The sequence below is a fragment of the Ascaphus truei genome, chromosome 21 (genome assembly GCF_040206685.1).
Source record: "Ascaphus truei isolate aAscTru1 chromosome 21, aAscTru1.hap1, whole genome shotgun sequence".
Classification (NCBI taxonomy): Eukaryota; Metazoa; Chordata; class Amphibia; order Anura; family Ascaphidae; genus Ascaphus; species Ascaphus truei.
In genome coordinates this window covers 3,232,783-3,259,554 of record NC_134503.1, presented here as the reverse complement: position 1 = coordinate 3,259,554, position 26,772 = coordinate 3,232,783, and the positions used below count along the sequence as shown (strand labels likewise).

The following is a 26,772-nucleotide window of genomic DNA, read 5'->3' as shown; positions in this document are numbered from 1 at the left end:
CCACATCCACCACCCAGCCCCTCCTCTCCCCTCCCACACCCAGACCCTCCTCTCCCACACACAGCCCCTCCTCTCCCACAGCCACCACACAGGCCCTCTCCCCCTCCCACACCCAGCACACAGCCCCTCCTCTCCCACAGCCACCACACAGGCCCTCCTCTCCCACTCCCACACCCAGACCCTCCTCTCCCACTCCCACACCCAGACCCTCCTCTCCCCCTCCCACACCCAGTCCCTCCTCTCCCACATCCCACACCCAGCCCCTCCTCTCCCAATCCCACACCCTCCTCTCCCACACCCAGCCCCTCCTCTCCCACTCCCACACCCAGCCCCTCCTCTCCCACATCCCACACCCAGCCCCTCCTCTCCCACTCCCACACCCTCCTCTCCCACACCCAGCCCCTCCTCTCCCACACCCAGTCCCTCCTCTCCCACATCCCACACCCAGCCCCTCCTCTCCCCTCCCACACCCTCCTCTCCCCCACCCAGTCCCTCCTCTCCCACATCCACCACCCAGCCCCTCCTCTCCCCTCCCACACCCAGACCCTCCTCTCCCACACACAGCCCCTCCTCTCCCACAGCCACCACACAGGCCCTCTCCTCCTCCCACACCCAGCACACAGCCCCTCCTCTCCCACAGCCACCACACAGGCCCTCCTCTCCCACTCCCACACCCAGACCCTCCTCTCCCACTCCCACACCCAGACCCTCCTCTCCCACATCCCACACCCAGTCCCTCCTCTCCCACATCCCACACCCAGCCCCTCCTCTCCCACTCCCACACCCTCCTCTCCCACAGCCACCACACAGCCCCTCCTCTCCCACAGCCACCACACAGCCCCTCCTCTCCCACAGCCACCACACAGGCCCTCCTCTCCCCCTCCCACACCTGGCCCTCCTCTCCCCCTCCCACAGCCACCACACAGCCCCTCCTCTCCTACAGCCACCACACAGCCCCTCCTCTCCCACAGCCACCACACAGGCCCGCCTCTCCCCCTCCCACACCTGGCCCTCCTCTCCCTCTCCCACACCTGGCCCTCCTCTCCCCCTCCCACACCTGGCCCTCCTCTCCCCCTCCCACACCTGGCCCTCCTCTCCCCCTCCCACACCCGGCCCTCCTCTCCCTTTCCCCCTCCCACACCCGGCCCTCCTCTCCCTCTCCCCCTCCCACACCCGGCCCTCCTCTCCCTCTCCCCCTCCCACACCCGGCCCTCCTCTCCCTCTCCCCCTCCCACACCCGGCCCTCCTCTCCCTCTCCCCCTCCCCCTCCCACACCCTCCTCTCCCCCTCCCACACCCTCCTCTCCCCCTCCCACACCCTCCTCTCCCCCTCCCACACCCTCCTCTCCCCCTCCCACACCCTCCTCTCCCCCTCCCACACCCTCCTCTCCCCCTCCCACACCCTCCTCTCCCCCTCCCACACCCTCCTCTCCCCCTCCCACACCCTCCTCTCCCCCTCCCACACCCTCCTCTCCCCCTCCCACACCCTCCTCTCCCCCTCCCACACCCAGCACACAGACCCTCCCAGCACAGGCAGCAGAGCTCAAACTTACCACCAGCAGGTCGTTGAAAAGGAAGACCTCCCTCTGGTGCAATCCCATCCTTTGAGGGCGATTTGGATCGGGGACTTCATAGAGTTGACAGCAGCAAACCAGGCGTCGGTGTGGAAGAGAGAGAACCTGCTAGTAAACATAGAAGGGGGAGGAAGGAAAAGGTGAGGGAGAGGTGAACAGAAGGACAGGACAAGTGTCTAGTTAGATAGTTAGAGAAGAGGAGAAGTGTGTGTGTGTGTGTGTGTGTGTGTGTGTGTGTGTGTGTGTGTGTGTGTGTGTGTGTGTGTGTGTGTGAAGAGAACAGATAAGGACTTTGAAACCACAGCTGCATTCAATCTGAACCCCTTCTGTGTTGCCCCAAAGGCGGACAGCCTTTAACGCAGCTAAAGGGTGTGAGCTGTTTGCTGCCATTCGGTGATGTTAGAGCTTCCCTATTTCAATCTGAGCAGCCCTTTTACCCCCTGTACCCAGTTTTCCAACACTAACTGTCCATGAAAAGTCTGTAAATTGACTGTACAACCGCTGTTCATTTAATGTAACCATGTATTCTTACAACTCTGTGCCCAGGACATACGTGAGAACGAGCGGTAACTCTCAATGTGTTACTTCCTGGTAAAACATTTGTATAAATAAATAAGGGAGAGCAAGCGAGGGAGATAAAATGAAGGAGACGTAAAAAGGCACAATGTAGTGATGGAAGGTTAGAAGGAGAGAGAGAAGAGATGAGGTGGGCTGAGAGTGAAACCCAACCAGTCATCTTACCGGCTTCTTTCCTACGATCATCCTCTCCACAGTCTGCACCTGAGACACATGGTCGTCATTCGTCCTCAGTTCCCGACCCTGGATCCTTTGGTATATCCCAACCAGCAGGTCCCGAGGGATGTCCTCTCCGTTATCCACCCCTAGGAGACACACAAGGCCATAAGCGTGACGTGACAGAGAGGAAGGAAAACGAGAGGGGGCAATAACGGGAGCGAGAACAAGAGCGCCACAATGGACATACAAGAGCCAAAAGGGTCCTCACCACGTAGATTCTTGATGAAGTCGTCAAGTTTCATCTTCCGCTCGGGCTTGACGTTGGGGCTGTACATGTCCGTGTTTAGCAGGATGATGGCAAACGCCAGGATAAAGATGGTGTCTGGGTTGCGGAACTGACGCACAAGGGCCGGGTTACACACACAGTAACGCTGACTGCAAGGAGGCAGGAGAAACCGGAAATATGGGAGGGGGAAAAGATGGTGGTGAGGATTTAGGAGGCGTATGTTAGGGTTATAATGATATAGGTGTGTGTATGGGAGGGGGAGATGATGGTGAGGATATAGGAGACGTATGTTAGGGTTATAATGATATAGATGTGTGTATGGGAGGGGGAATATGGTGGTGAGGATATAGGAGACGTATGTTAGGGTTATAATGATATAGGTGTGTGTATGGGAGGGGGAGATGATGGTGAGGATATAGGAGACGTATGTTAGGGGTATAATGATATTGATGTGTGTATGGGAGGGGGAATATGGAGTTTGATAGACTGACAATATAAAAGGGAGTCGGGAATTTGGATAAGGGAGGACAAAAACAAGCAAAGACAGGAGGAATCACCTGAAAGCTTCAATGAGCCGCTCTACTTTCTGAGCCTCCCCCTGAACGCGGATGTGCGCCTGGAACTTCCGCAGGGCGTCATCCAAATCCATGTTCGAGAAATCCATCTCGTCCACCACGCAGCTGGAAACAGAGTTATTCCTTAATGTACAGGAAGACCTCCACCAACGCCCCCTGCGCAGTCCGCCAATCCACCATATACATGTCTTCTACACCGTGGGCCTCCTCGTACAGTCACCAACATGCCAGTCGTGTGTTCATCGTTAAGAAGTTAGCACACACATGCATGGGTACAATGTTTCTCCCCTTAACTTGCAGGATCCGCCTCTAAATACATCGTCATGTCACACAATGTCATTCCTCTGCTACACTGCCTTTCATCAATGGCCCTTACATCTGTATCTTGCACTCTTATACACCCAGTGGCGAACTTACATATCCGTCGCGCTATAGGCACTTCGCTTTGTGCCGCCGCACTCCTTCAGCGTTCCTGTGTCAAATGATGCTGTGACGTTACATGGCGTCGCATTGCTATGGCAACGCAAAGCCATGTGACGTCCCAGCAACGATGGCGGCACGAAGGAGAACGTAAGAACGTTACAGCGGCCCCACGCTCTCCCTCGGCAGTCAGTGGGGAAGAGAGCGGGGACTCTAAGCATGCCTTGCTCACATCTCAGTTATGCACTTTACTTTCACTCGCGTGCACAGGCGCAGCACGCCCCTCCCGCCGTTTGTACACTCGCGTGCACAGGCGCAGCACGCCCCTCCCGCCGTTTGTACACTCGCGTGCACAGGCGCAGCACGCCCCTCCCGCCGTTTGTACACTCGCGTGCACAGGCGCAGCACGCCCCTCCCGCCGTTTGTACACTCGCGTGCACAAGCGCAACACGGCCCACCCCCGCTTGCACAAGCGCAGCACCCCCCCCACCGTTTGTATACCCGCGTGCACAAGTGCAGCACGCCCCTCCCACACTTTGTACACCCGCTCTCACACAGGAAGCTGAAGTAGAGACATAGACCTCGTCCAGGGTGCAACCGAGCGTGCTGGCGCCCCGTCAGCCCGGGCGATTCCTGGTCAGCTAGTGGCGCGCGTGGGGGGGGGGGGGGGGGGGGGGGTCCCAGCCATGACGTCACGTCGCTGTTTCGCCCTCATTGGACGAACCGCTCACGTGACGCGGCAGAATCAAATGTATTTGTCTCTGCAAGCAGCGGAGCGTCCACGGGCACGCTGGACAGACTCATTGCGATCATGAGTTTGATCGCGTGCTCAGCTTCACCCTGGACGCGGCCTTGGAGATCAAATACACTGACTGAAGCAGGGAGCCTGGTACAAATCCTTAAATCAGCTCCTTATGACCACGGACAAGTCACGTTACCTCTCAGATCCTCAGGCACTAAATTTACATTGCAAGTGTCTGGAAAATGATAGGTACAGCGCTGTGTACACTGCCAGTGCTATATTATTGTAGGCCTGCAGGCCTCCTTACTCTAGCACATCCCGGTTGAATTGCTTCTGGCGGTTTCCCAGGAACTCGCCGATCATTTGCCGGCTCAGTCCTTTCCTCTCCAGGATGAAGTGAGCCACCCCGACCGGCGTGTCCGACAGGAAGCCCCTCTCGATCAGGTATTGGAACCCCTTCTCCGGCTTCCTGCAGGAGGAGTAGAGAGGGGAGAGGGTTGTTAGAGGGACATACAAGAACTAAACTCGCCCAGACAGTAGAGAACGCGTATGCCACAATATATCCACCGTTACACAGACAGAAAACACACTGCCAAACACCGCCGTTACATCTGTAGCTGGTGTGATAATACACCACCTTTACACAGCACTGACTGCAGTACCGAGCACACAGATACAATACACCGCCTCAATACCTTGTAACAGATAACTGCTGCCTGTACACCACCTTTACACAGCACTGACTGCAGTACCGAGCACACAGATACAATACACCGCCTCAATACCTTGTTACAGATAACTGCTGCCTGTACACAGCCATTACACAGCACTGACTGCAGTACCGAGCACACAGATGCAATACACCGCCTCAATACCTTGTTACAGATAACTGCTGCCTGTACACAGCCATTACACAGCACTGACTGCAGTACCGAGCACACAGATACAATACACCGCCTCAATACCTTGTAACAGATAACTGCTGCCTGTACACAGCCATTACACAGCACTGACTGCAGTACCGAGCACACAGATACAACACACCGCCTCAATACCTTGTAACAGATAACTGCTGCCTGTACACAGCCATTACACAGGACTGACTCCAGTACCGAGCACACAGATACAATACACCGCCTCAATACCTTGTAACAGATTACTGCTGCCTGTACACAGGCATTACACAGGACTGACTGCAGTACCGAGCACACAGATACAATACACCGCCTCAATACCTTGTTACAGATAACTGCTGCCTGTACACAGCCATTACACAGGACTGACTCCAGTACCGAGCACACAGATACAATACACCGCCTCAATACCTTGTTACAGATAACTGCTGCCTGTACACAGCCATTACACAGGACTGACTGCAGTACCGAGCACACAGATACAATACACCGCCTCAATACCTTGTAACAGATAACTGCTGCCTGTACACAGCCATTACACAGGACTGACTCCAGTACCGAGCACACAGATACAATACACCGCCTCAATACCTTGTTACAGATAACTGCTGCCTGTACACAGCCATTACACAGGACTGACTGCAGTACCGAGCACACAGATACAATACACCGCCTCAATACCTTGTAACAGATAACTGCTGCCTGTACACAGCCATTACACAGGACTGACTGCAGTACCGAGCACACAGATACAATACACTGCCTCAATACCTTGTAACAGATTACTGCTGCCTGTACACAGGCATTACACAGGACTGACTGCAGTACCGAGCACACAGATACAATACACCGCCTCAATACCTTGTAACAGATAACTGCTGCCTGTACACAGCCATTACACAGGACTGACTGCAGTACCGAGCACACAGATACAATACACTGCCTCAATACCTTGTTACAGATAACTGCTGCCTGTACACAGCCATTACACAGCACTGACTGCAGTACCGAGCACACAGATACAATACACCGCCTCAATACCTTGTAACAGATAACTGCTGCCTGTACACAACCATTACACAGCACTGACTGCAGTACCGAGCACACAGATACAATACACCGCCTCAATACCTTGTAACAGATAACTGCTGCCTGTACACAGCCATTACTCACGTTATATGTACAACATTATTTTATCTTCCCACAGCCCTCCTTGGATAAACCAGGAAGGGGCAGAGCAGTGCCCCATGCCAGCAGGTAAATGTAATCGTGTCACCCTGTATCTGATGGTGACGATCCAGCATTATTCATTTAACAGGACTTGGCTTGTTTTACCAGGAAGTAATACATCTCGTTTTCAAGTATCTCCTACGCATGTGTCATTCATGCATAAGCACACGCATAAGCACACGCATAAGCACACGCATAAGCACACGCAAGACTCAAGCCATCCTTTTTATTGCATATGAATAAATTATATATTTCCAAACCACAACCTTCTAGAAAAGAAAGTAAAAGGTCCCAGTAGAACACGTAAACTATAACACGTCTAAAGTCCGCATCAATAAAATAAAAAATAAAAATCATTTAATAAGCCATTAAGGGGTTAATATTTGGACAAGGTCCCGCAGCCTGACACAGAGAGGAGGAAGTGTAAAGAGATATCATGATGCAGAAGCCTCGGCAGAACGGGGAGGGACAACAACAACATTACAGAGCTGGGGCGGCCAACGCTAGCCCTCAAGGGCCACCAACAGGTCAGGGTTTAAGGATATCTCTGCTTCAGCACAAGTGGCTCAATTAGTGGCTCAGTCGAAGACTGCACCACCTGTGCTGAAGCAGGGATATCCTTAATAGCTGACCTGTTGCTGGCCCTTGCGGACTGGGAGTTGGCCGCCCCTCTGCTAGAGGGACAGCTGCTAGCTGTCCTAAAGTACGGCATGCAGTACCCAGCTCTGACAGGCAGGGGGCACTGCAGACGTATGCTGTTGCCATTTGCACAGAGCTCTCAGGAATTATAACGGGTATATCAGGTACACGGCTGAGAAGCCAACTCTCTCACCCCAAGGGAAAAACGTTCCCTGCTCACCCCCAAGTGGCGCAACAAGCCCCTGCTGCACGGAGACAAAAGCACTTCCTGTTGCTGGCAACAGGCGTTTGGATTCATGTGATGACGGTGTAGAAGGCATGTCAGCAAAATGCTGGCACAGGACTATATGAAGCCTCTATATTCTGGCCCCAGAGCTCGCTCCCCACCTCATACACTACTGGCTTGCATGATCTGCCTCTACATCAATATATTAGTGCACAATTAGCTATTCCAGTACTGAGCCCCCAAAACACCCCCCCCCCCCCCAAATCCTGCAATCCCTTTGCTATTCCAGTATTGGCACCCACAGCTCTGCACTTGGAGCGAGCACTGCAGTACTTCCCGCTGTTCCCATAAGAACACCTCCCACTCACCTCTGTGCTACACCTCAATAATGCCATCCTGCTATTCCCCTGTGCCCACCCAGAACATGTTCATCTTTGGGACGCCGGCTCTTGCAGTAGCCACCTAACCAACCTCTGTTTTGCAAAGCAGAACCCCAGGCTAATCCAAGATAACCGCCTCCCCACTCACACAACGGTCACAGCACCTTAGAGCTGCCACTCGCATACTGCTACATAGCACCTCAGTGTAGAAGAGACATTGTATTGGCACTGGGGGTCCTTCCCAGTGGAGCCACCCCCCCAACACCTACTTGTTGAAGAGGTTGAGTCCGATGCGGTACTGCCGCCTCTGCACCACGTCGTTGTTGAATGCCGGGGAGTCCCAGCTGTGCCGTGTCTCCCTCTGGTACGTCTGCTTGCACAGCGTGTTGGGCGGCTCACGCAGGCTGTCGCGGGATGATGAGCCAGAGCTGCAGTTGATTGTCTCGTTGGAGTTGGTGGTGCTGTTCAGGCTCTCGTTATCACCATCAGAGTTCTCCCCAAGTTCCGGCTTCCCGTGGTGAAGATGACGCACCCCGCCCATACCCCCGACGCCCATACCCCCGACGCCCATACCCCCGACGCCCATACCCCCGACGCCCATACCCCCGACGCCCATACCCCCAACGCCCATTACCCCGGGTGTGCCGTTGTTCCCCCCTCCGGAGTCTGATGGGGGAGGAGGCGGCTCAGGGTGGTAATGGCGGGGTGGGAGAGGAGAGCGGGGCGGCCCCTTGTGAGGTGCCTGTTTGAGGGTCCCGTGTGGGCTGCAGTTCTCTTGCTCGTAAACGACCTGCCGGTTTAGAGACCCCCGGTCCGACCGGTCGCTCAAATCCACAGAGCTGTCACTGGGGGGCTCAATGGTGAGCAGGGGGAGGTGGGCCCCCCTCATTCGAAAGTCCCGGCACTCCATGCAGGGGGTACTCCGCCGGCTGCCGTTCTCCCGGCTGTCCTCCCGCGAGGAGGAGGTGGCCCAGTACTCCTGCCGGGAGCTGGTTCCCTGGGGTGTGTCCTGGTCGGAGCTTGGGGGCCGGTCGAGAGAGAGAGGGGACACTGGGATGCCCTCATCCATGTAAAGTGTTACGTCGCTGAAGGACGTGGCGGTGCTGTCTCCGTGCTGCTCCTTGCTCTCTCCTTTCTCCAGGGGCCCCTTCTCGTCTCGGGGGTTCGAGCAGTGCATGGAACGGCAGCTCAGGGCGTCATCTATGGACTCAGCCAGGGACTTTACCTGAGAGAAAGAAAGAAGGATTATGGGGAGGGAAGCACGAGAGAGAGGGAAGGGAGGAAGTGAGAAAGCGAGAGGGGGAAAGCAGATGGGAGAATGAATAACAGCGAGGGGGGAGGGAGTGAGAGTACAGTGATAAATGGGTAGCGTAGCAGGGAAGACAGAAGTAACAAGGGGAAGGGGAGAAGGAACAAGGGAAGAAAAAGAGAAGGAAGACAGAGAAAGACGGTGATAGAGGGGGAAGAAAAAAAAAGTGTTGGGGACAGAGAATGAGAAGAGGACAGGATGAAATACAGCGAGAGAATGCAAGATGGGAGACAGAGAGGGGTAATAATATATAGTGTGCAGGGAGAGCAGTAAGCATCGGGGCACAACGAAGACACTGAAGGGGCTCTGCCCGAGTCACAGAGCAGGCACAAGTTGGTAGGAGGAAGTGGATGATAATCACAGATCAGCAGCCAATCAGCTGTCTTATAAATAGCGCCGATCCATCTGCTAGAAACACACACTTGTAACCAAAACTCAAAACTAGCTAATCAGTTTACAGCAAGGACTATTTCCAGGGCGCACACACACACACCTCCCATACTATATGACAGTGATTTTCAACCGGGGTTCCGTATGTGTGTGTATGTGTGTGTATGCATATGTGTGTATGTGTGCGTGTGTGTGCGCGCCCGCGCCTCTGTGTGCGCCCGTGTGTGTGTCTGGGGGAGAAGGAGAGCGATTGTGTGTGTGTGTTTTGGGGGGTAGGAGGGGGGCGAGAGAGGGCAAGAGAGAGAGGGCGAGGGCAAGAGGGCGAGAGAGAGAGAGGGCGAGAGAGAGAGGGCGAGAGAGAGAGTAGGCGTGTGTGTCTGTCTCTGTGTCGGGGAGGGGGAGTGTGTGAGGGGAGGGGAGTGTGTGTGTGAGGGGTGTGTGTGTGTAAGTGTAAGGAAACCTACCAACTAAACAGCGGGGTTATGAGACTAGTCTGGTCCTACCTTTCCTAGCAGGGATAGTGCGCCTCCTGTCTTCTGACATGTAGGAACAGCCTTTATTCCCTCCCACAGACATTCACACTGGCCCCTCTCCCCCCTAGGCAGTCACGCTGCCACCTCGTCGTCCCCCCCCGCCGCCCGCTCCCCCCCCCCCCCTGCCGCCCGCTCCCCCCCTCTCCTCGCACCTGTTTGGAGAAGGAATCCTCCAGCTCCGTGATCTCGTTGGAGAACTCCCCGGAAGTGGTTATGGAATCTCCGTCCATGCCGCTGCACGAGTCCCCGTATTGCAGACCTCGCTCCCCTTGCCCGCGGCACGCTGCCACCCCCTCGTCCAGTGACACAGGCTTGCTTTGGAAGTAGGGGGCACTGTGGCTCTTGTCGTACTCCTCGAAGGAGTACTGCATGCGCATGTTGGACAGGATAATGCGACGGGACATGCGGCTTTCGGAGGCCGAGCTGCGCAGGCGCTCAAAGTTCTTGTTCATGCGATATTGCCTGAAAGCCGTCTGGATGGTGCGCGCTGCTCGCCGGCTCAGGAAGTACCCCCCATATTTCCTCTCCAACATCTCCACCTGCAGGGGGCAACATGTAGCGTTTGTGTGGGAGAGAGGGGGCACAAGGCATGCCAAATAGGTGACAGTGTACAACACCGAGAGAGTCCCCGGCAAAGAAGAGAAACCAAAAGAGGACAAGAGAGCATCAGATACCCTGGAAAAGACAGACACAACCAAAGAAGGAGGGATAGGGAGTGTGAGGTTGAGATTTAAAGCACAATGGCTTTAATAAGCCCTCCTGTGAGAGAAGAGAGACACAGACAAGTGACAGAGCCACACAGACATGCCGTAGGTGACAGGCTCCCGGTAGGAAAGGTACCTTCTTGTCTTGCAGGTCAGTGGACAGCTCATAGCTGTCAGACAAGGCTTTGGACCTCTTGTTCTCTTCCTCCTCCTGCTTACGAAGGGCGACACTGGCCGGCTGCAGTCTGGCCCTCTGGCTCCACTGGAGTCCTGGGTGGGAGGGATGGCGAGTTGGGGAGGGCAGGTTGTAAGGATCGCTTTTCGCCTCACTACGGTATGGAGGTTGCTGGCCGGGGCTGTCCACAATGGTTCCAGACTCGCTGCCCAGAGAGTCGCCACCTTCAACGCTAAGAGAGAGACAGACAGGGGGGTGATAACCAGGGGAAAGGGAGGGCAACAGTACCGATATGAGAGAGATATAGAGAAATGGAGAGAGATGGAGGGGGAGAGAGAAAGAGGGAAAGAGAGGGAGAGAGAAAGAGGGAGAGAGGGAGAGAGCAGATATATGAGAGAGAGCAATATAGAGAAAGGGAGAGAAAACGAGGGAGAGAGAAAGAGGGAGAGAGAGAAAGAGGGAGAGAAAGAGGGAGAGAAAGAGGGAGAGAGCAGATATGAGAGAGAGCAATATAGAGAAAGGGAGAGAAAACGAGGGAGAGAGAAAGAGGGAGAGAGAGAAAGAGGGAGAGAAAGAGGGAGAGAGCAGATATGAGAGAGAGCAATATAGAGAAAGGGAGAGAAAACGAGGGAGAGAGAAAGAGGGAGAGAGAGAAAGAGGGAGAGAGAGAAAGAGGAAGAGAGAGAAAGAGGAAGAGAGAGAAAGAGGGAGAGAAAGAGGGAGAGAGCAGATATGAGAGAGAGCGAGAGAGCCAGTGAGATATACGAGAGACAATACAGATATGAGAAAAAGCAGATAGAGAGTGTAGAAAAGCTAAGGGAGAGAGTGTGTGTGTGTTAAAGAGATGGAGGGAGGGGGGTACGAAGGGGGGGAGGGGGGCGAGGGAGGGAGGGGGGCGAGGGAGGGAGGGGGGCGAGGGAGGGAGGGGGGCGAGGGAGGGAGGGGGGCGAGGGAGGGGGGGGGGCGAGGGAGGGAGGGGGGGGTGGGGGAGGGAAGTGAAGCAGAGACATCATACAAAGTGCTGTAACCTGAAATAAACTTTAGAAATCACAAGCACTCAGACCCCATCACACAACCTGCCCTACGACACAGCTCCTCAGCCTGACTCCATGCACAAACCACATTCCAGGACCTTACCCCTGTCTCTCTGTGCCCTCTACACCCTCACCCTCCTGCCCCCAGCTACACCGTATCCCTGCACACTGATCTACACAGCTCAGCTGCCTGATCCAACAACCAAAACAGAAAGTGTTTCCCAGCCAGGGAGGGGAAGCAGTGTTCGTGTACGGGTATATCGTGTGCGTGTCTCTGTAGGTATACTGGACAGGTGTGTGTGTGTTTGTGTAGTGTGCATGCATGTGCGAGATTGTGAACGCGTTTACAGTGCAGCAAACAGAGGGTGTCGCAGCAGAAAAATCAAGAGTGGTCCTTAGGGGACACATCCAGTAAACAAGCAGACACACGCAGTCCTGTGAGCTCTCCCCTCTGAAGGGCACCTGACAGATCCCAGCCGTAAAACCCTGCCCTCTCACCCCCGGGATGTTACACTCACATATAAAGTGCAGCGCGGGCAGGCAGGCGCCCCGGCTTCCCCCCTCTCTTCTTTCTCATCTTCCGGGGAGGAGGGAAAAGGATGCACAGCAGTGCAAGGTCAGGCAAATCAGTCACAGGGTGCAGCCCTCAGTGTGGGTACGGAGCAGGAGGAGGGAGGCAGGGGAGAGGGGAGGCTGCAGCCCTCAGTGTGGGTACGGAGCAGGAGGAGGGAGGCAGGGGAGAGGGGAGGCTGCAGCCCTCAGTGTGGGTACGGAGCAGGAGGAGGGAGGCAGGGGAGAGGGGAGGCTGCAGCCCTCAGTGTGGGTACGGAGCAGGAGGGAGGCAGGGGAGAGGGGAGGCTGCAGCCCTCAGTGTGGGTACGGAGCAGGAGGGAGGCAGGGGAGCGGGGAGGCTGCAGCCCTCAGTGTGGGTACGGAGCAGGAGGAGGGAGGCAGGGGAGAGGGGAGGCTGCAGCCCTCAGTGTGGGTACGGAGCAGGAGGGAGGCAGGGGAGAGGGGAGGCTGCAGCCCTCAGTGTGGGTACGGAGCAGGAGGAGGGAGGCAGGGGAGAGGGGAGGCTGCAGCCCTCAGTGTGGGTACGGAGCAGGAGGGAGGCAGGGGAGAGGGGAGGCTGCAGCCCTCAGTGTGGGTACGGAGCAGGAGGGAGGCAGGGGAGCGGGGAGGCTGCAGCCCTCAGTGTGGGTACGGAGCAGGAGGGAGGCAGGGGAGCGGGGAGGCTGCAGCCCTCAGTGTGGGTACGGAGCAGGAGGGAGGCAGGGGAGCGGGGAGGCTGCAGTTGCCGTTTGTGACGGAAATCCTAAAACCATCACTAAGGAGCATTCAGGAAACAACCAACAACTCCTCCCCCCCCACTGGGTCCTCCCTCTCTTACATAATTCAGATTTATTTGTTATAGAGCTCCGACAGAGCACAGCGTTGTACAAAGCACTACTAGGACATTATTCTGCAGCGTTGTGTAGTAGTAACTCTGGCTGTGTAACCAGGAGAAATGGCATGAGACATCGAGGCGCGTGTTCATGTTCCGATTATGGTAATCAGACTTCACATGCACAATGGGTCTCTTTTTTTAGAAAAGATACAATGACGTTTGGTGCCTGACAGAGGAAGTGTGAAAACAAACAAAACAAACAAACAAACAAACAAACAAACAAACATATTTTTTACACTAATGAGACAAGAACTTCTAAAGGGGATTTTTAGTATAACAAGTGTATACCAAGCCTTTTTAAAACAGTGCCACTGTTTATATATTAAAAAAAAAAAAAAATAAAAAAACATACAAGGAGACATATAATGTTAAATATTTCAATTCAGTTCTTAATTGCTCCTTTTTAACCTTTATTTTCTATTATTCTCGACTGATGAATCATTTTGTAATAACCATATTGTATTAGTCTTACGTCATTTGTTTGTATGTAAATATTAATACATAAATAAAAAGAAGACATTTGAGCCGTAAAACAGTGGAAGTACCATATGTACTTAGAAGGCAGCTTTGTCACTAGGAATGTCACGGATCTAACTGAAGCATCATGTAGGACGGGCGGCCTGGGTGTGCCAAGTGGCTTTATCTGCTATCAATTTCTAATCAACTATTGTCATTATACGGAAATTCCTCACTAATCTGCTGGTTTGAGAACTGCACAAACCTGTTCTGTTCCTCTGTGCTGCGGTGTGCAACAGGCCAGGTCCCCGCTGGCTACTGCAGCGCCCGCTGTGGCGGACGCTGCAGGGACAGGAGCCGCCCCACAATGGGCCCGGGGCTGCCTGCGAGAGCGGCCGCCGCGCAAACAGAAACTCCTGCTCTCAAGAAAAGCGAGATAAGGAGTCGTGATGGAGCGCTAGGCCACGCCCCGGCGGTTCAGCCAATGACGGCGAACCTACCAGGTGACATCACCTCACGCCCTCGTCTTTCCCCCTGCAGCTCACTGCAGACCGGGGAATTCGGCTGCCTTGCAGGCGGCGCGCATGCAGTGCAGGCAGTGTGGCCACAGCTTTAGGCCTCGTCCAGGGTGGTGTTGAGCGGGCAGTCGCGCTCACTCTGGCCGCGATTAAACACACTGCGGCAATGTGTCTGGCCAGTGTGAGCCACGTGAGCGGTTCGCCCAATAAGGGCGAACCAGCTCCGTGACGTCGTGGCCGCGCTCCCAGGCCGCAGCGCGCCCATTCCCTGTCTGGCCGCAGCCTTAGACACTTGGCAAAGGGGCAGCTATCCAGGCAGTACGAGATACGCAGAAGTAAATTCACTCTCATCCAACACAGAGAGGCGAAGAGACAGTCTGTGCTCTCAGAGGACTGGCTTTTGGGATTCATCCTTACTAGTTACATTTTGGGGCTCTGTTTTGTTTTAGTTTGTGTAATTAATTTTTTCATTCATCCCTCAACAATTACTGTACATTATTTGTTGTGGTTTTTCTAATAGGTAATGTATTTATATTTTATGCATGTATTATTGAATCAAAATATTTGAATGGAAAAAAAAAAAGTTAGAAAAGCATTGTTTGTTCCCTTAGAGACCCCTCTCACTCCCCTCTCCCCGATAACACACTAATTTTAAGTAAATCAGACTTATACATTACTTTTTGTAAAGTATTATTTAGCACTTTTTATTTCAATTGAAGGGAAATATTGCATTTCAATTTGATTTGATTTCCAGTTTAATCCCCCTCTCCATAGGTTTTCATGACAAATCTGCTTAAAGAGCGGACACAGACAATCACGCACATGGATTAATCAGGGCACTGGTCCCATGAAACACAGGCTGGTCACAGGCGGGCTGGGACATTTGCTCGTGGCCATTTTGCCGTTTAGAAATGGCCGCCGGCGCTTCACCGCGACTCATCCCGCCGGCAAGGTAAGTGCCTTACCCAAAAACTCTTTAAATTAACCCCCTACTCCAAACAGTAATAAACGTACCTCAGAAGTGGCCGGCGGCGAGGATCCCTGCAGCGAATTGGCTGCGGGGCGAGTTACCGTGAAGCGCTGGTGGACATTTGGTTGCGGTAAAACATCCGCGACCAAATGTCCCATTCCGAGTCACGGGGATGGTGCGGTGCTGGGTAATTTGGCACGGCGGGTCTCATGTAAGCAAACATTGCAGAGCGGCGGCACACGGAGTGCGGTTATTAGACAGCTGAAGATAAACCTGTGTGAGCCAGAAGGGCAGAGCATACCGTGTGAGCAGGGAGACACACACACAATTAGATTGTAAGCTCTTCAGAGCAGGGACTCTTTTTCCTAAATGTTACTTTTATGTCTGAAACACTTATTCCCATGTTCTGTTATTTGTATTATTTGTTATTTCTTTGATTGTCACGTGTATTACTGCTGTGAAGTGCTATGTATATTAATGGCGCTATATAAATAAAGATAGACACACACACACATACACACACACACACACACACACACACACAGAGAGACACACAGAGAGACACACAGAGAGACACACAGAGAGACACACAGAGAGAGACACAGAGAGAGACACAGAGAGAGACACACAGACACTTTTCTCCAACTTAGCTGAAGCCTTGACAAATCTTCTGAAGTGTCTACTCACATTTGGCAGAATAAAGAAAGGCAAATCCTTGGTGGATACGTGGGATAGGTGCAGGTAGTCTCGGCGAAGAGAGAAACGCAATAGTATGGACATGTAAACTTTATGTATGAAAACTTTACAATGCGTACTCACGATAGGTACATTCTTTAAAACATATATAAAAAGGGAGTGGGAACAGAGACCAATCTCCAGAGTTGTAGACACGCCGCCATCTCACCACCTCCGTGACTTCTTGGCGTCTCGCGTAAACGTCCCGTCTGCACCGTCCGGGAAAAGGGAACGGTTCTCAGCCTCTTCTCGGGTACCGTTTTAAAGAATGTACCTATCGTGAGTACGCACTGTAAAGTTTTCATACATAAAGTTTACATGTCCATACTATTGCGTTTCTCTCTTCGCCGAGACTACCTGCACCTATCCCACGTATCCACCAAGGATTTGGAGCCGTATAGGATCTGCCTTTCTTTATTTTGCCAAATGTGAGTGAACCCTTCGGAAGCTTTACCAAGGCTACCCCTCTGATTCATCTCACGATATTGCGTTATTGTTTTGTTCCGTGTCTCCTCCGTATCCTACGCTTCCCTTCTTTGGAGAAAACTATCTATGCAAAGGTTGGAGTGGAGGATTTTTGCTGTTGCACCATTTGCATTTTATTGTTGCACCGCTTGCAATTTTTTTTTTTTTTTTTTAGCTATATCATCAGTAGGAAAATGAACACAATACATTTGCATGTTCCAAGCACTATATATTTATAGTCACTTGTTACCTTTGGGAGGGCCAACTGGAGACACTTTAGCACAGGGGTGGCAAACTCCAGTCCTCAATGGCCACCAACAGGTCAGGCTTCCAGGATATCCCTGTTTCAGCACATGTGGGCTCAACCAGTCCTTGCTTTAGCAAGCCACTGATTGAGCAACCTGTGCTGAAGCATTAATATCCTGAAAACCTGACCTGTTGGAAGCCCTTGAGGACTGGAGTTGGCCGCCCCTACTTTAGATATCATCTACACAAGATGGTCCGAACCGCACACAGACTGCGGCTCCAACTACACCCAAATAATACACTTATCCTGGCAGTAACTGCGCCTCCAACGGGAGCAAATGGCCAGTGCAGATACCGCGACGGCTCTGGGCGACAGGAACGCCGTCCTTTCATGCAGTTTCGTGTCAAAAGTGGCCTGCGTCTCTGTCCCAGTTGTTGCCACTAATAGAATACATACGCCAGTGTTTGTGGGGTTAGTATAAGAGATATTACTATCACTCAGTAGTAGGGATTTACACATTAAAGCGTTCTAGGGCTGATCGAGGCACGGTTGCACAGAAACGCCCATTGAAGTGAATAGCGCCCGGATAGTGAATAACCCCCCATGATGGCATACAAATTGCATATTGCAGGGAATTTGAAAGACCAGCCTTTCTTTGTGAACGGTTTAGACTTGTGACTACTCTGTAATAAATATGGCTGGGTGACTTTTCACAGCTATTTCTCAAAATGTCCATTCAGGAACTTTAATGCATAAGCTGCTAGGAGTTAAAGGTAAACCTCCGGGTATGTGAACTTCTTACTACGTAGAGAAACATTCCTTCATCCCGCTGAGAGAGACACGCAGAGCATTGCTCCTAGTGATAATACTCTGCAGATCTCCCTATCTGGGTGAATGTTCTTGTTTTCCGACCTCCACCTTCTGCCCTCACCTCTAACCCTATATAATAATGGCTAGTTGATTAGCCAGCCCTAGCATTCATTTATTAAACAGCGCTAAACTAAGTAGCCGGTGGGCAAGTACAAAAAAGGTACATACCCAGTGAGGCTTTTTATCCTCCACAGCAGCCAGAACACTCCTTACTAATAGCCAACTAGCCCTCCTACAGAACTCCCATCAGCACCGCCTGCGCAGGAGCCGGAGGAACGCCAATGAAACACCAGGATGTGGGGAGGTATTTATAGCCGCAGTATTCTCAGTAAAGAGGCAGGGCCGTGAGAGCCAACTGCTTCCAACTCCGATACACACCATACATCACCCCCAGTCCCAGGCACCACAACAAATAGCCCTGCTGCTACTCACAAAACAACGCTGATAAGGGATCGGGGTGCACGAAGCCATGCATAGCACGTAACGAGTGTATGCTATGAAGATAAGCATGATATACAATGTAATTACATGGTGTTGGTGTATACTAGTAGTATGTTATAGCTCTGCACCAACTAGCACTGCACCCCAATCCCAACATACAGCTTCCCCCTGGTTTCCTGGTATTGATCCCCTGAACACACACACACACACACACACACACACCATACCCCCATTCTGTATCATTACCGCACCTTCACATAGCTCTCACATTGCTGCAACATTTACATTACTCCCAAGCCCAAAATAGTTCTGTCACAGCACCTCCAGCCTGCAGGTTATACAGTCTGCAATTAGGACTTGTTCCTAAGTAAACCTGTTAGTCAGGTCTGCAGGCACAGAATTTACATTACAGAGGTTATAAATAAAATGTCAGCCTTATCTTCACTGCTAGCGAGACCTGTAATATAGCCTACAACATCAGATAATACCGCTGCTCAGCCAACAGACATCAATCTCCCCGTCTTCACATCAGGGTGACCAGTAAATACCTTGGAATGAATATACAGCTCCTGCAATGTTTAGCTGTGCCTGGGTTCGAAGGTTAACATGCTCAAAACATTAACAGACACTTTTCCCATTACTTACAAAGTCCAAGTATTGCGGAGCACCCTTCTTCAAGATTATCCAGCACCTCTCTGCTTCTATGCACTGCAACATTTGGGGAACACCATCAAATAATACTCTTCCTTAAAGAATAGGTAGTCCCCATAGCAGATTTAATATAAATTAGCGACACAGTGATCCCCAAAAGCTTGAATAAGCCCAGGGTTATAATAGAAAGTTATTGTATTAGTACGTAACTATACGCTGGTCTCGGCAGTTCGGAGCATGCTCACAGGAGACTGCAGTAGGGCACTACAGGGAGTTGGGAGAAGAATCCCATTGTCTCTCACCCAAACAAGGCCAGCACAGAGGAAAATACAAGCAGACGCCTGGCAGGCACTGAGAGCCAACACATGGCGACTGGTGACGATGCCCAAACAGCACATCGCTGATTGGCATCCCTACGGCAGATAGGAAGAGCATCGATATTAGCACATATTACACTGCCTGTGTGTGCGGAAATATTACACTTCTCAGGCTGCCTGTTCCAAAGTGCAGATATTACACCATCAATAACCAGAATGCATAAATACAGATATATTGCACTGGCAGGCATCCCAAAAGCCTATGAGATTGTGTTGTTGCAGAGCAGATAATATTCCAACCCAAGGCTATACACTAGTATATGAGACACATGGGCCCCTCACCCTTCCATCTTGTTTCACATCTAGCGCAATAGTATAAAATACATCCGGGTCAGCTCTAAGCACAAGGAAACAAGCCGCTAATGAGGTCCCGATACAGAGGAATGCTTTAGCACAGGGGCGCTAAGCTCCAGGCCTCCCCCCAACAGGTCAGGTTTTCAGGATATCCCAACTTCAGCACAGGTGGCTCAATCGGTCCCTGCTTCAGTACCGGTGGCTCAATCAGAGGCTCAGTCTTAGACCTGAGCTACCTGTGCTGAAGCTGGGATATCCTGAAAACCTGACCTGTTTGGGGGCGGTGGGAGGGAGAGGGGGAGTTGAGCACCCCTGGTTTAAAAGACCATTCTTTTATGCCAAATTCATACTTTTTAACATGTTTGGGTGTACTGCAAGCTCCTCCATTCGTGAGAAGTGTAGGGTTTGGGTAGAATTGCAGGTCCCAAAATTCCTCTCCCTCAGGCCTTACAAAGGACTGGCTCCCCAAGCAGAGAGACACACACACACACACACACACACAAAATATTGGCTTTGCCAACACTGATGCATTCTGCTCTGTCACTAATTATATGGATTGATTCTCATCTCAAACTCAAGACACAGATGCCGGGTTTACATCCATCACTTGGTGCCCAGTCAGTGCACCTTAATATATCTGCAGTCGGTAGTTACAGATAATCAGGGCGCCGTTGGTAAACTAATAAAAAACCATTAAAATAATTATACAGCACGCAGATCTGCATGTATATTGGTTACATATTTACATAAGCATACCGACAACCTACAATCAATAGTATACAGAAAAGTATACAGCACAACTCGCAACCCTGCAGATACCAGTTGGTACCTTGTGTATTTATATAATGTAGGTGTGCCCCTATATTTGCATACACAGAACACTGTATCCTTCCTGTGGATATAAAAACAACAATTATATGCACATTTCTAGCAGGCAGGCAAAATGCCTGAATCTTTAGTGAATATGTATGACGCCGTTTCAAAAACATGCAGTGTGTATAGGTATATCTCATACCAAAAGCCATGCTGCAGAATCCTGGGGGTCTTGTCAGACGCGCAGTGCAGGCACCACATGCTGCCTGCCGGTGGGGTCTCGCTGCCTCCGTTCCCTGGATCTTCCCTTCTCTGACCCCCTGCTACTGCCCAGTGCACAGATGTTCCCCTCCTTGCAGATCAGCAGCACTGCCGCCTCTGAGCAGAGCACAGCAGTGACAGCAGCCAAAAGGGGGTGGAGTAGTCCATAACAGCCAGAAAGGGGGGGGGGGGGGGGGGGAGAACCGGGAATACGACAGGAATCAACCAACACAAAAAATTCACGTGGAGTGAGGAGGAGGAATAGGGATTGGAGGACAGGTGTGACACTTCTCCCCTCTCCCCACAGCCCCAACAGGCAGCACTGGGACAAACCTTTAGCATCACACCAGTGGGAAGAAGGAAGGGCTACAAGAGGGGCAATTATAAAGGAAATCCTATAGCAAGGGGGCAATAACAGCACAAGTCACAACATGGGGGCTGCTAGGTTATGCGCATTTTCAACAGAGCGACTTCTGGGACATTAGACACTCAAAACTTTGTAAGCTTTGGGAATGGTAGAAATCCCAGCTGCAAAACAGGACTGAAAGTGCACATTTTACTGCCCCCTTTCTAGAACATGTTATTTTACTACTGCCGTAACAGTCCTTTGCGGGTACCAGAGGAGTTGAGTTACCATATAAAAAACAGAAAATTAGCGCTCAGCTCCTGCAGTGCAACATGAAACTTAATTTGCATGTGACATTTCCCATGGAAGCCTACGGCTGTGACAAGAGGTCACATGCAAATCCTGGCACGGAGTAAGGCTAGTGTAAGACACTGTGAGTTGGGGAAATATACAGCAGCCAGAAATAAACTGGATCCCCCGCACTATGCGGCCCTGCCATGCACCCACAGAGAAGGAGGGGGTCAGGCAGGACAGCATCCTTTCAGAAGAGCCTCAACCAGTGGAGGAGGCAGTTGCCATGGGGATGAATAGGGTTGCCATGGTTCCTGTAGGAGGAGGAGTAAAGGAGGAGGAAGAAGAGACAAAAAGGGTTCATAGTAACCATTGCCATGGAGACAGAAGGGTGTGTGTGTGGGTGTATATGTGTGTGTGTGTGGGTGTATATGTGTGTGTGTGTGTGTGTGTGTGGGTGTATGTGTGTGTGTGGGTGTATGTGTGTGTGTGTGTGTGTGTGTGTGTGTGTCCAAAAGTCGTCGCGAGACCATCATGTGCTAAACCTAAAACAAACTCACACTCTGCCCAAGGAGACAGGAGCACGCCTGTAAATATGGCAACTGGTTCTAAAGCCAAATCCAGCCTCAAATGTGAACTTATAGCAATAGCTACAAGGAAAGGAAAGATCAAGGGGCGAAGAGAGAGAAAGAGAGAAAGAAAAAAAGAGGGGGAGGGGGAAGAGAGAGAGAGAGAGAGAGAGAGAGAGAGAGAGAGAGAGAGAGAGAGAGAGAGAGAGAGAAAAAGACAGAAAGACAGAGAGAGAAAGAGAGGGAGGGGGGAGAGAGAGAGGGAGAGAAATAAAAAGAAAGAGAGAGAAAGAAAGAAAAAGAAAGAGAGAAAACAAGGGAACGGAGAAAGTGAGCGAGTTGAGAGACACACACAGCAGTAGAGGTTGAAGACACAGAGGAATAGAGGTCAGAGACAGAGGGAGGGAGACACTGTACCATGCAGTCAGGCGGCGAAGCAGGAGGCTTAGGAAGGAACAGTTGCACTGGAAGTTAGTGAGAAAGGTATAAATCCCCACCATACTGCCTCCATGTGTGCATGTGACTGGCGGCTCTTCCTGATCCCCGGCCCTGCCCCGTTCTCCCGTCCTGCTGCCTGTCACACTGCCACCAGCTGAGACCTGTGTCTCCTGGTAAGAACTAACACTGAGGGCTGAAATGACAGGGAGAAAGGGAAGGGGCCTATGCTCTTGTGTTAGCCTCTTCACCCACAAGACAACTGTATGACAGGATTTACTCACAGTCTGGGCTCCGATAGTGAACTCACTATACAGGCACTTCAGGAGTTAGGGGGCCATTGGTTAGTCTACCTATGGGGCCCTTTATGTCCCCCGAGGATGGGACCACATATTGATAATCTCCACAGCAGCCTACAGCAAAAGCAAGGTAACTGAACTTGTAAAGGACTTGATTGTACTATAGATGTAGCAAACATTATCCGTTAACGTGGGCAACACACAATATAACATTAAACAACACTTGTGTCATCTGCTTACCCATGGATTTCAAGAACACTACTGTTCGTGTTATTGCAAAGCATTGTGTTAACAGGGGCAATACCGCCTGCTACATCTGTATGTATAGCTGAGCACTGAATAACATTCTGACAGCACAAAACACAAGGACTGACAATTACCGCACACAGCTAAAGGCAAATACACAGATACCGTGCTGTAAAGCTATGCTGCCAGACATGAGCAGTCTGATGTGTATGGATGTGTCACGGCGGCTTGAGGCCTTGACAGCTCATTGCACACATGAGAAACGCAACGTGACACTTAGCTGGCTGCACGTGGACTCATCCCCAATCCGTCACAATGATACAACTCCTCCGTTCTTATCTGTGCTAGAACAAGGAGGCATTGTGTTATGGTACTGCTTCACTATTCATAGTCACACGCTTTCCTACACAAGGGAAGTTCTGAGGCCTCTCCTCCCACCACCTACAGAGAGCAGCTCTCAGGGTCCTTCCACTTCTTCACCCACCTCCCACAGATAGGAATTGTGAGGTCTCAAACCCATCCCACAGACAAACTGGAGGTTTCTCCACTCCCCACGCCATCCTCAGAAAGCAGATTGGAGGTCTCTCCCCATACCACAGATGTCATGTATATCGCCTTCACTGAAGGCAGGAGCTCCAAGATCCATACACCTCTTCACCAACCCCTCTTTCAAGAAAGGAACTCTGAGATAACCCAACTCCATAAGAGCAACATCCCCCAACAGATAAAAGCTCACTCCCTTTCGCAAAAAAAAGACAGGAGCCCTCACCCTATTCCCTTCCACAGATTTGATTGCCCAAATGTTCTGACCCCCCCCCCCTCCCGAAGACTGCATCTGAGGTCACCCCCATCTCCGACTCTACTCCCCTCCACAACCACAACACAAATCACAGCTCTGATCCCTCTTCCAACTCCACCACCTCCCCTGCTGCCCCATTTCTGGGGCCACATTTCCTTCTCACTCCATCAGCTTGTATACTAACCGTTCTCTGCATAGCCAGAACATTATCCCAAATTCTCAAGACCGACACAAGAATGGAAGTGCACAGAGACGGAGCTGCTACCCAGGAGGGGTCCCCTCTCAGGGAGCCTGGACTGAAGCTTCATGTTCGGATTGTTATGAGACAGTATTACTGTAATGTTCCTCAGTAGCACACCAAGAGTAGGCCACGGTAGGCCACTTCCTGTACACTCTGCAGTGTAGAATGTGACTCTGGCAGCATTCCTGCTAAGTGATTAGCACAATAAAAATGCCTCCTTGCAAGAAAGCAAAGCAGCTAAATATAGGAAGAAACGCACAGCTACGTGCGTACAAGGCATGCATCGGCTAATCAAACCTAACCCCCTTTGTCACAAGATATTTAGACAACAGAGCTTTGCCATTCATTTGACCCTTGTTACTATAGACATGGGATTGCCAACTCCAGTCCTCAAGGACCACCAACAGATCAGGTTTTCAGGATATCCCTGCTTCAGCACAAGTGGCTCAGTCTTCAACTGCACCACCTCTGCTGACGCAGGGATATCCGGAAAATCTGACCTACTGGTGGCCCTTGAGGACTGGAGTTGCCCGCCCCTGATACCCATATGCAGACACTGCGCCGGTGATCAAACACATTGCAATGCAACACATTCATTAACGGGGTGAGATACAAACAATTTCTATACATAGCAAAGCGATAATGCAACAGGCTGACGTGGGGACCGGTATGTACAGTGATACATGTATACGTATACTCATACATACATAATATATACACACACAGCATAAACCCCTTGGGTTCTAAAGAGCTTACTTTTTGGCAGTAAAAGGGTAAAACCTACGGTCCCACATAACCGATCCCTCACATTGTCCTTAAACTTTAATAAGAATAAACACGTGAATGGGATGAAAAAGTGATGTAACTGCGCAATCATCAGGTAATACAACCGCTTGGCGCAATAGTAACGTTACATTTTTCAGAAAGAATGGCCACTGCTGTGAATTGCTATGGAAATGTGCCCCCTGAAGAGGCGATCTTTGAAATCATAGTTTCTTCCGGTAAGTAGGATTCCCAAATTGGTCGACAGAATTATGGCCTAGTCTCCGTTTTGGTTGTTTTTATTGCTCAAGAATAAAACTTTAAAGAGGAAATCTAAGCCTGCAAAAAATGTTTCCGTTTTTTTTTTTTTTAAATCAGCCACTGATTGAGTGCTGAAGCTGGGATATCCTTAAAACCGGACCTGTTGGGGGATGGGGGGCTTGAGGACTGAAGCGAGCCCCCCCGTAACCCATGGCCTGTCAGCAAAGCAGTATACACATGTGGCAGAGGTCCCCATTGAGGACCATGTGTGGGTATATGGTTTGATGCAGAAATTGGCATTGAAAGGGCTTTGCTTCTCCACTTAATAGCAAGCTGTAATTTCTCCTGGATGTGATCAAATGGCTCAGGAATTATTTCACCAAACCATTAATCAAGCACCACAGTCTGCTTATCCAGAGCCTAATGGATCAGAAATTCCAGTCCGACATTTACTTGGAAAAAAAGCCTAGTATAGCCACTCAAAATAAATAGTTTTCCTTCAGCCAAATGAAACAGATTTACTTACATCACCCGGTTTAAGTCCTATCCCACAAACATCTGAAAGAACTAGACAGAAAATGTGATACCAATTCCACCAACCCAATTAAAGCTGCCGTTCAGGCAATATCCTGCATGTGTGTTTTTTTTTAATAAATCATTTCTGTAGTAAGAAAAAATACTTTTAGCATTTTCTGTTTTAAAAACAACAACTTTGAAAGACCAATTTTCTTGTATTCTATTTTAACAAGCATGCTTGTTCCTATAGCAACGATTTACATTCCCCATATTTAAAGATGTCGCCAAACTTTGCCAAATCAATAGACGGAGAACGAATTGACAGGCAGCTATGCAGTTTTTTTTTTTTTTTAGGTAAGTAGAGATTGCGCAACTGAAACTATTGAAGTAAAAAAAAAAAAAACGGGCGCCTGAACTGCAGCTTTAATACTGGGATAACATTCTTTAAAACCTCAAAAAAGTAATTTACTGGAAGCGTTGGGATATTTTACATAAATAATATTAAGGATAAGGATGGTACATTCTTACCATTTTCCCCATTATAGAAAAATATGGCTTCGATTAAATCACAATATTTTAACTACATTTGATTTCAGCATTGCAGACCTTGCACAATTTTGCCTCAGGTAACCCATAAAAATCCTTTTCACAAAGCTTAATTTATGTGTACTATTTTTGAGAGAAGCATAGCAAACTACACAAGAAATTTGGGATAAGGATATGTATTCGCCACCTGCTCCCTGTATTATTATTATTATTTATTTTTCATACACCACTCTCTTTGGACCCTTTGTGGAAAAAGATAACAGGTTTAATTGGATTCAGTAGCATGTTACTGCTGCAATAAGTGTGTACCTTACCACGCAGTCAGCGAATGCCCAAATCACATTTGAATTTTGGAAACAGGTCTAGCAAAAATAAATCAATCTCAACTTGAATTTTCCCATGCCACTAAAGCAGGTTATTTCAAGATCACTTATCTAACCAAAGGGCATACAGATTTAGCAGGTTTTACTGCCTCCGTGGGCACGTGAGGGTGGCGGCACGGCCGTGACCAAGCAGTAAGCAGCCCGGGAGGATTAACTCAGCGAGTGTCCCCGCTTCTGAATGGGACCACCGCTGAATTAATCCTACCAGGCCGGCCACCCTCCTGCAAGAGCTGCGCAATGGCGTCCCAGGGAGAAGCCGTCTCTCCGTGTCTCCCCGAGCAGCTGTTACAGCGATCAAATGGTTTATTACTTGTATATACTGTATTGAAGCAGAGGGTCTCCGGAGGTAAACCCTATTAATTTCAACTCCAGGGACCCCCTGCTTCCAGAGATATAAACCTCCGTAGGGGGGATACAAATGTAATTTGTATTTTATTGTACAGTAATGTATATTTGAATGGGCAAAAGTGCTGTTCGCCATATTTGGGTAATAGGGCTATTGCCCACCACTGTGTGTGGTGGTGTTTGATGGGGGTAGAGGGTGGGTTAAGAGTAGTTGCCCGGAGTGGGTGGTTAGGCTTGATTGGTTGGTGGTGGTGGTGGGGGGGGGGTAATGTAACGGGGTGCGGGAAGCCACGAGGCGTTCACCTGGAATAATCCAGCCTCCC

At 50.7% G+C, this 26,772-nt stretch overlaps 2 protein-coding genes across 15 annotated transcripts in view; one reads left to right on the top strand and one right to left on the bottom strand.

The window, feature by feature from the left end:
- Positions 1–26,772, top strand: part of RIBC1 (RIB43A domain with coiled-coils 1) — a 538,781-nt gene that overhangs the window by 432,970 nt on the left and 79,039 nt on the right. The gene's annotated exons all lie outside the window — the stretch shown is intronic.
- The window catches only part of IQSEC2 (IQ motif and Sec7 domain ArfGEF 2), a 73,476-nt gene that overhangs the window by 7,307 nt on the left and 39,397 nt on the right, over positions 1–26,772 (bottom strand). For 8 of the 14 annotated variants that reach the window (XM_075578470.1, XM_075578473.1, XM_075578484.1 and 5 more), the window contains 8 exons: positions 10,793–11,063; positions 10,105–10,491; positions 7,990–8,945; positions 4,639–4,800; positions 3,152–3,274; positions 2,577–2,743; positions 2,315–2,454; positions 1,553–1,681 (listed from right to left, as the gene is read on the bottom strand). In XM_075578470.1, the coding sequence (XP_075434585.1) occupies positions 1,553–1,681; positions 2,315–2,454; positions 2,577–2,743; positions 3,152–3,274; positions 4,639–4,800; positions 7,990–8,945; positions 10,105–10,491; positions 10,793–11,063 (2,335 nt within the window). Of the gene's footprint in view, positions 1–1,552; positions 1,682–2,314; positions 2,455–2,576; positions 2,744–3,151; positions 3,275–4,638; positions 4,801–7,989; positions 8,946–10,104; positions 10,492–10,792; positions 11,064–12,383; positions 13,168–20,351; positions 20,529–22,033; positions 22,132–23,579; positions 23,734–26,772 lie in introns of those variants that run through there. The other 6 variants (XM_075578472.1, XM_075578474.1, XM_075578481.1 and 3 more) reach the window with 5 other exon arrangements.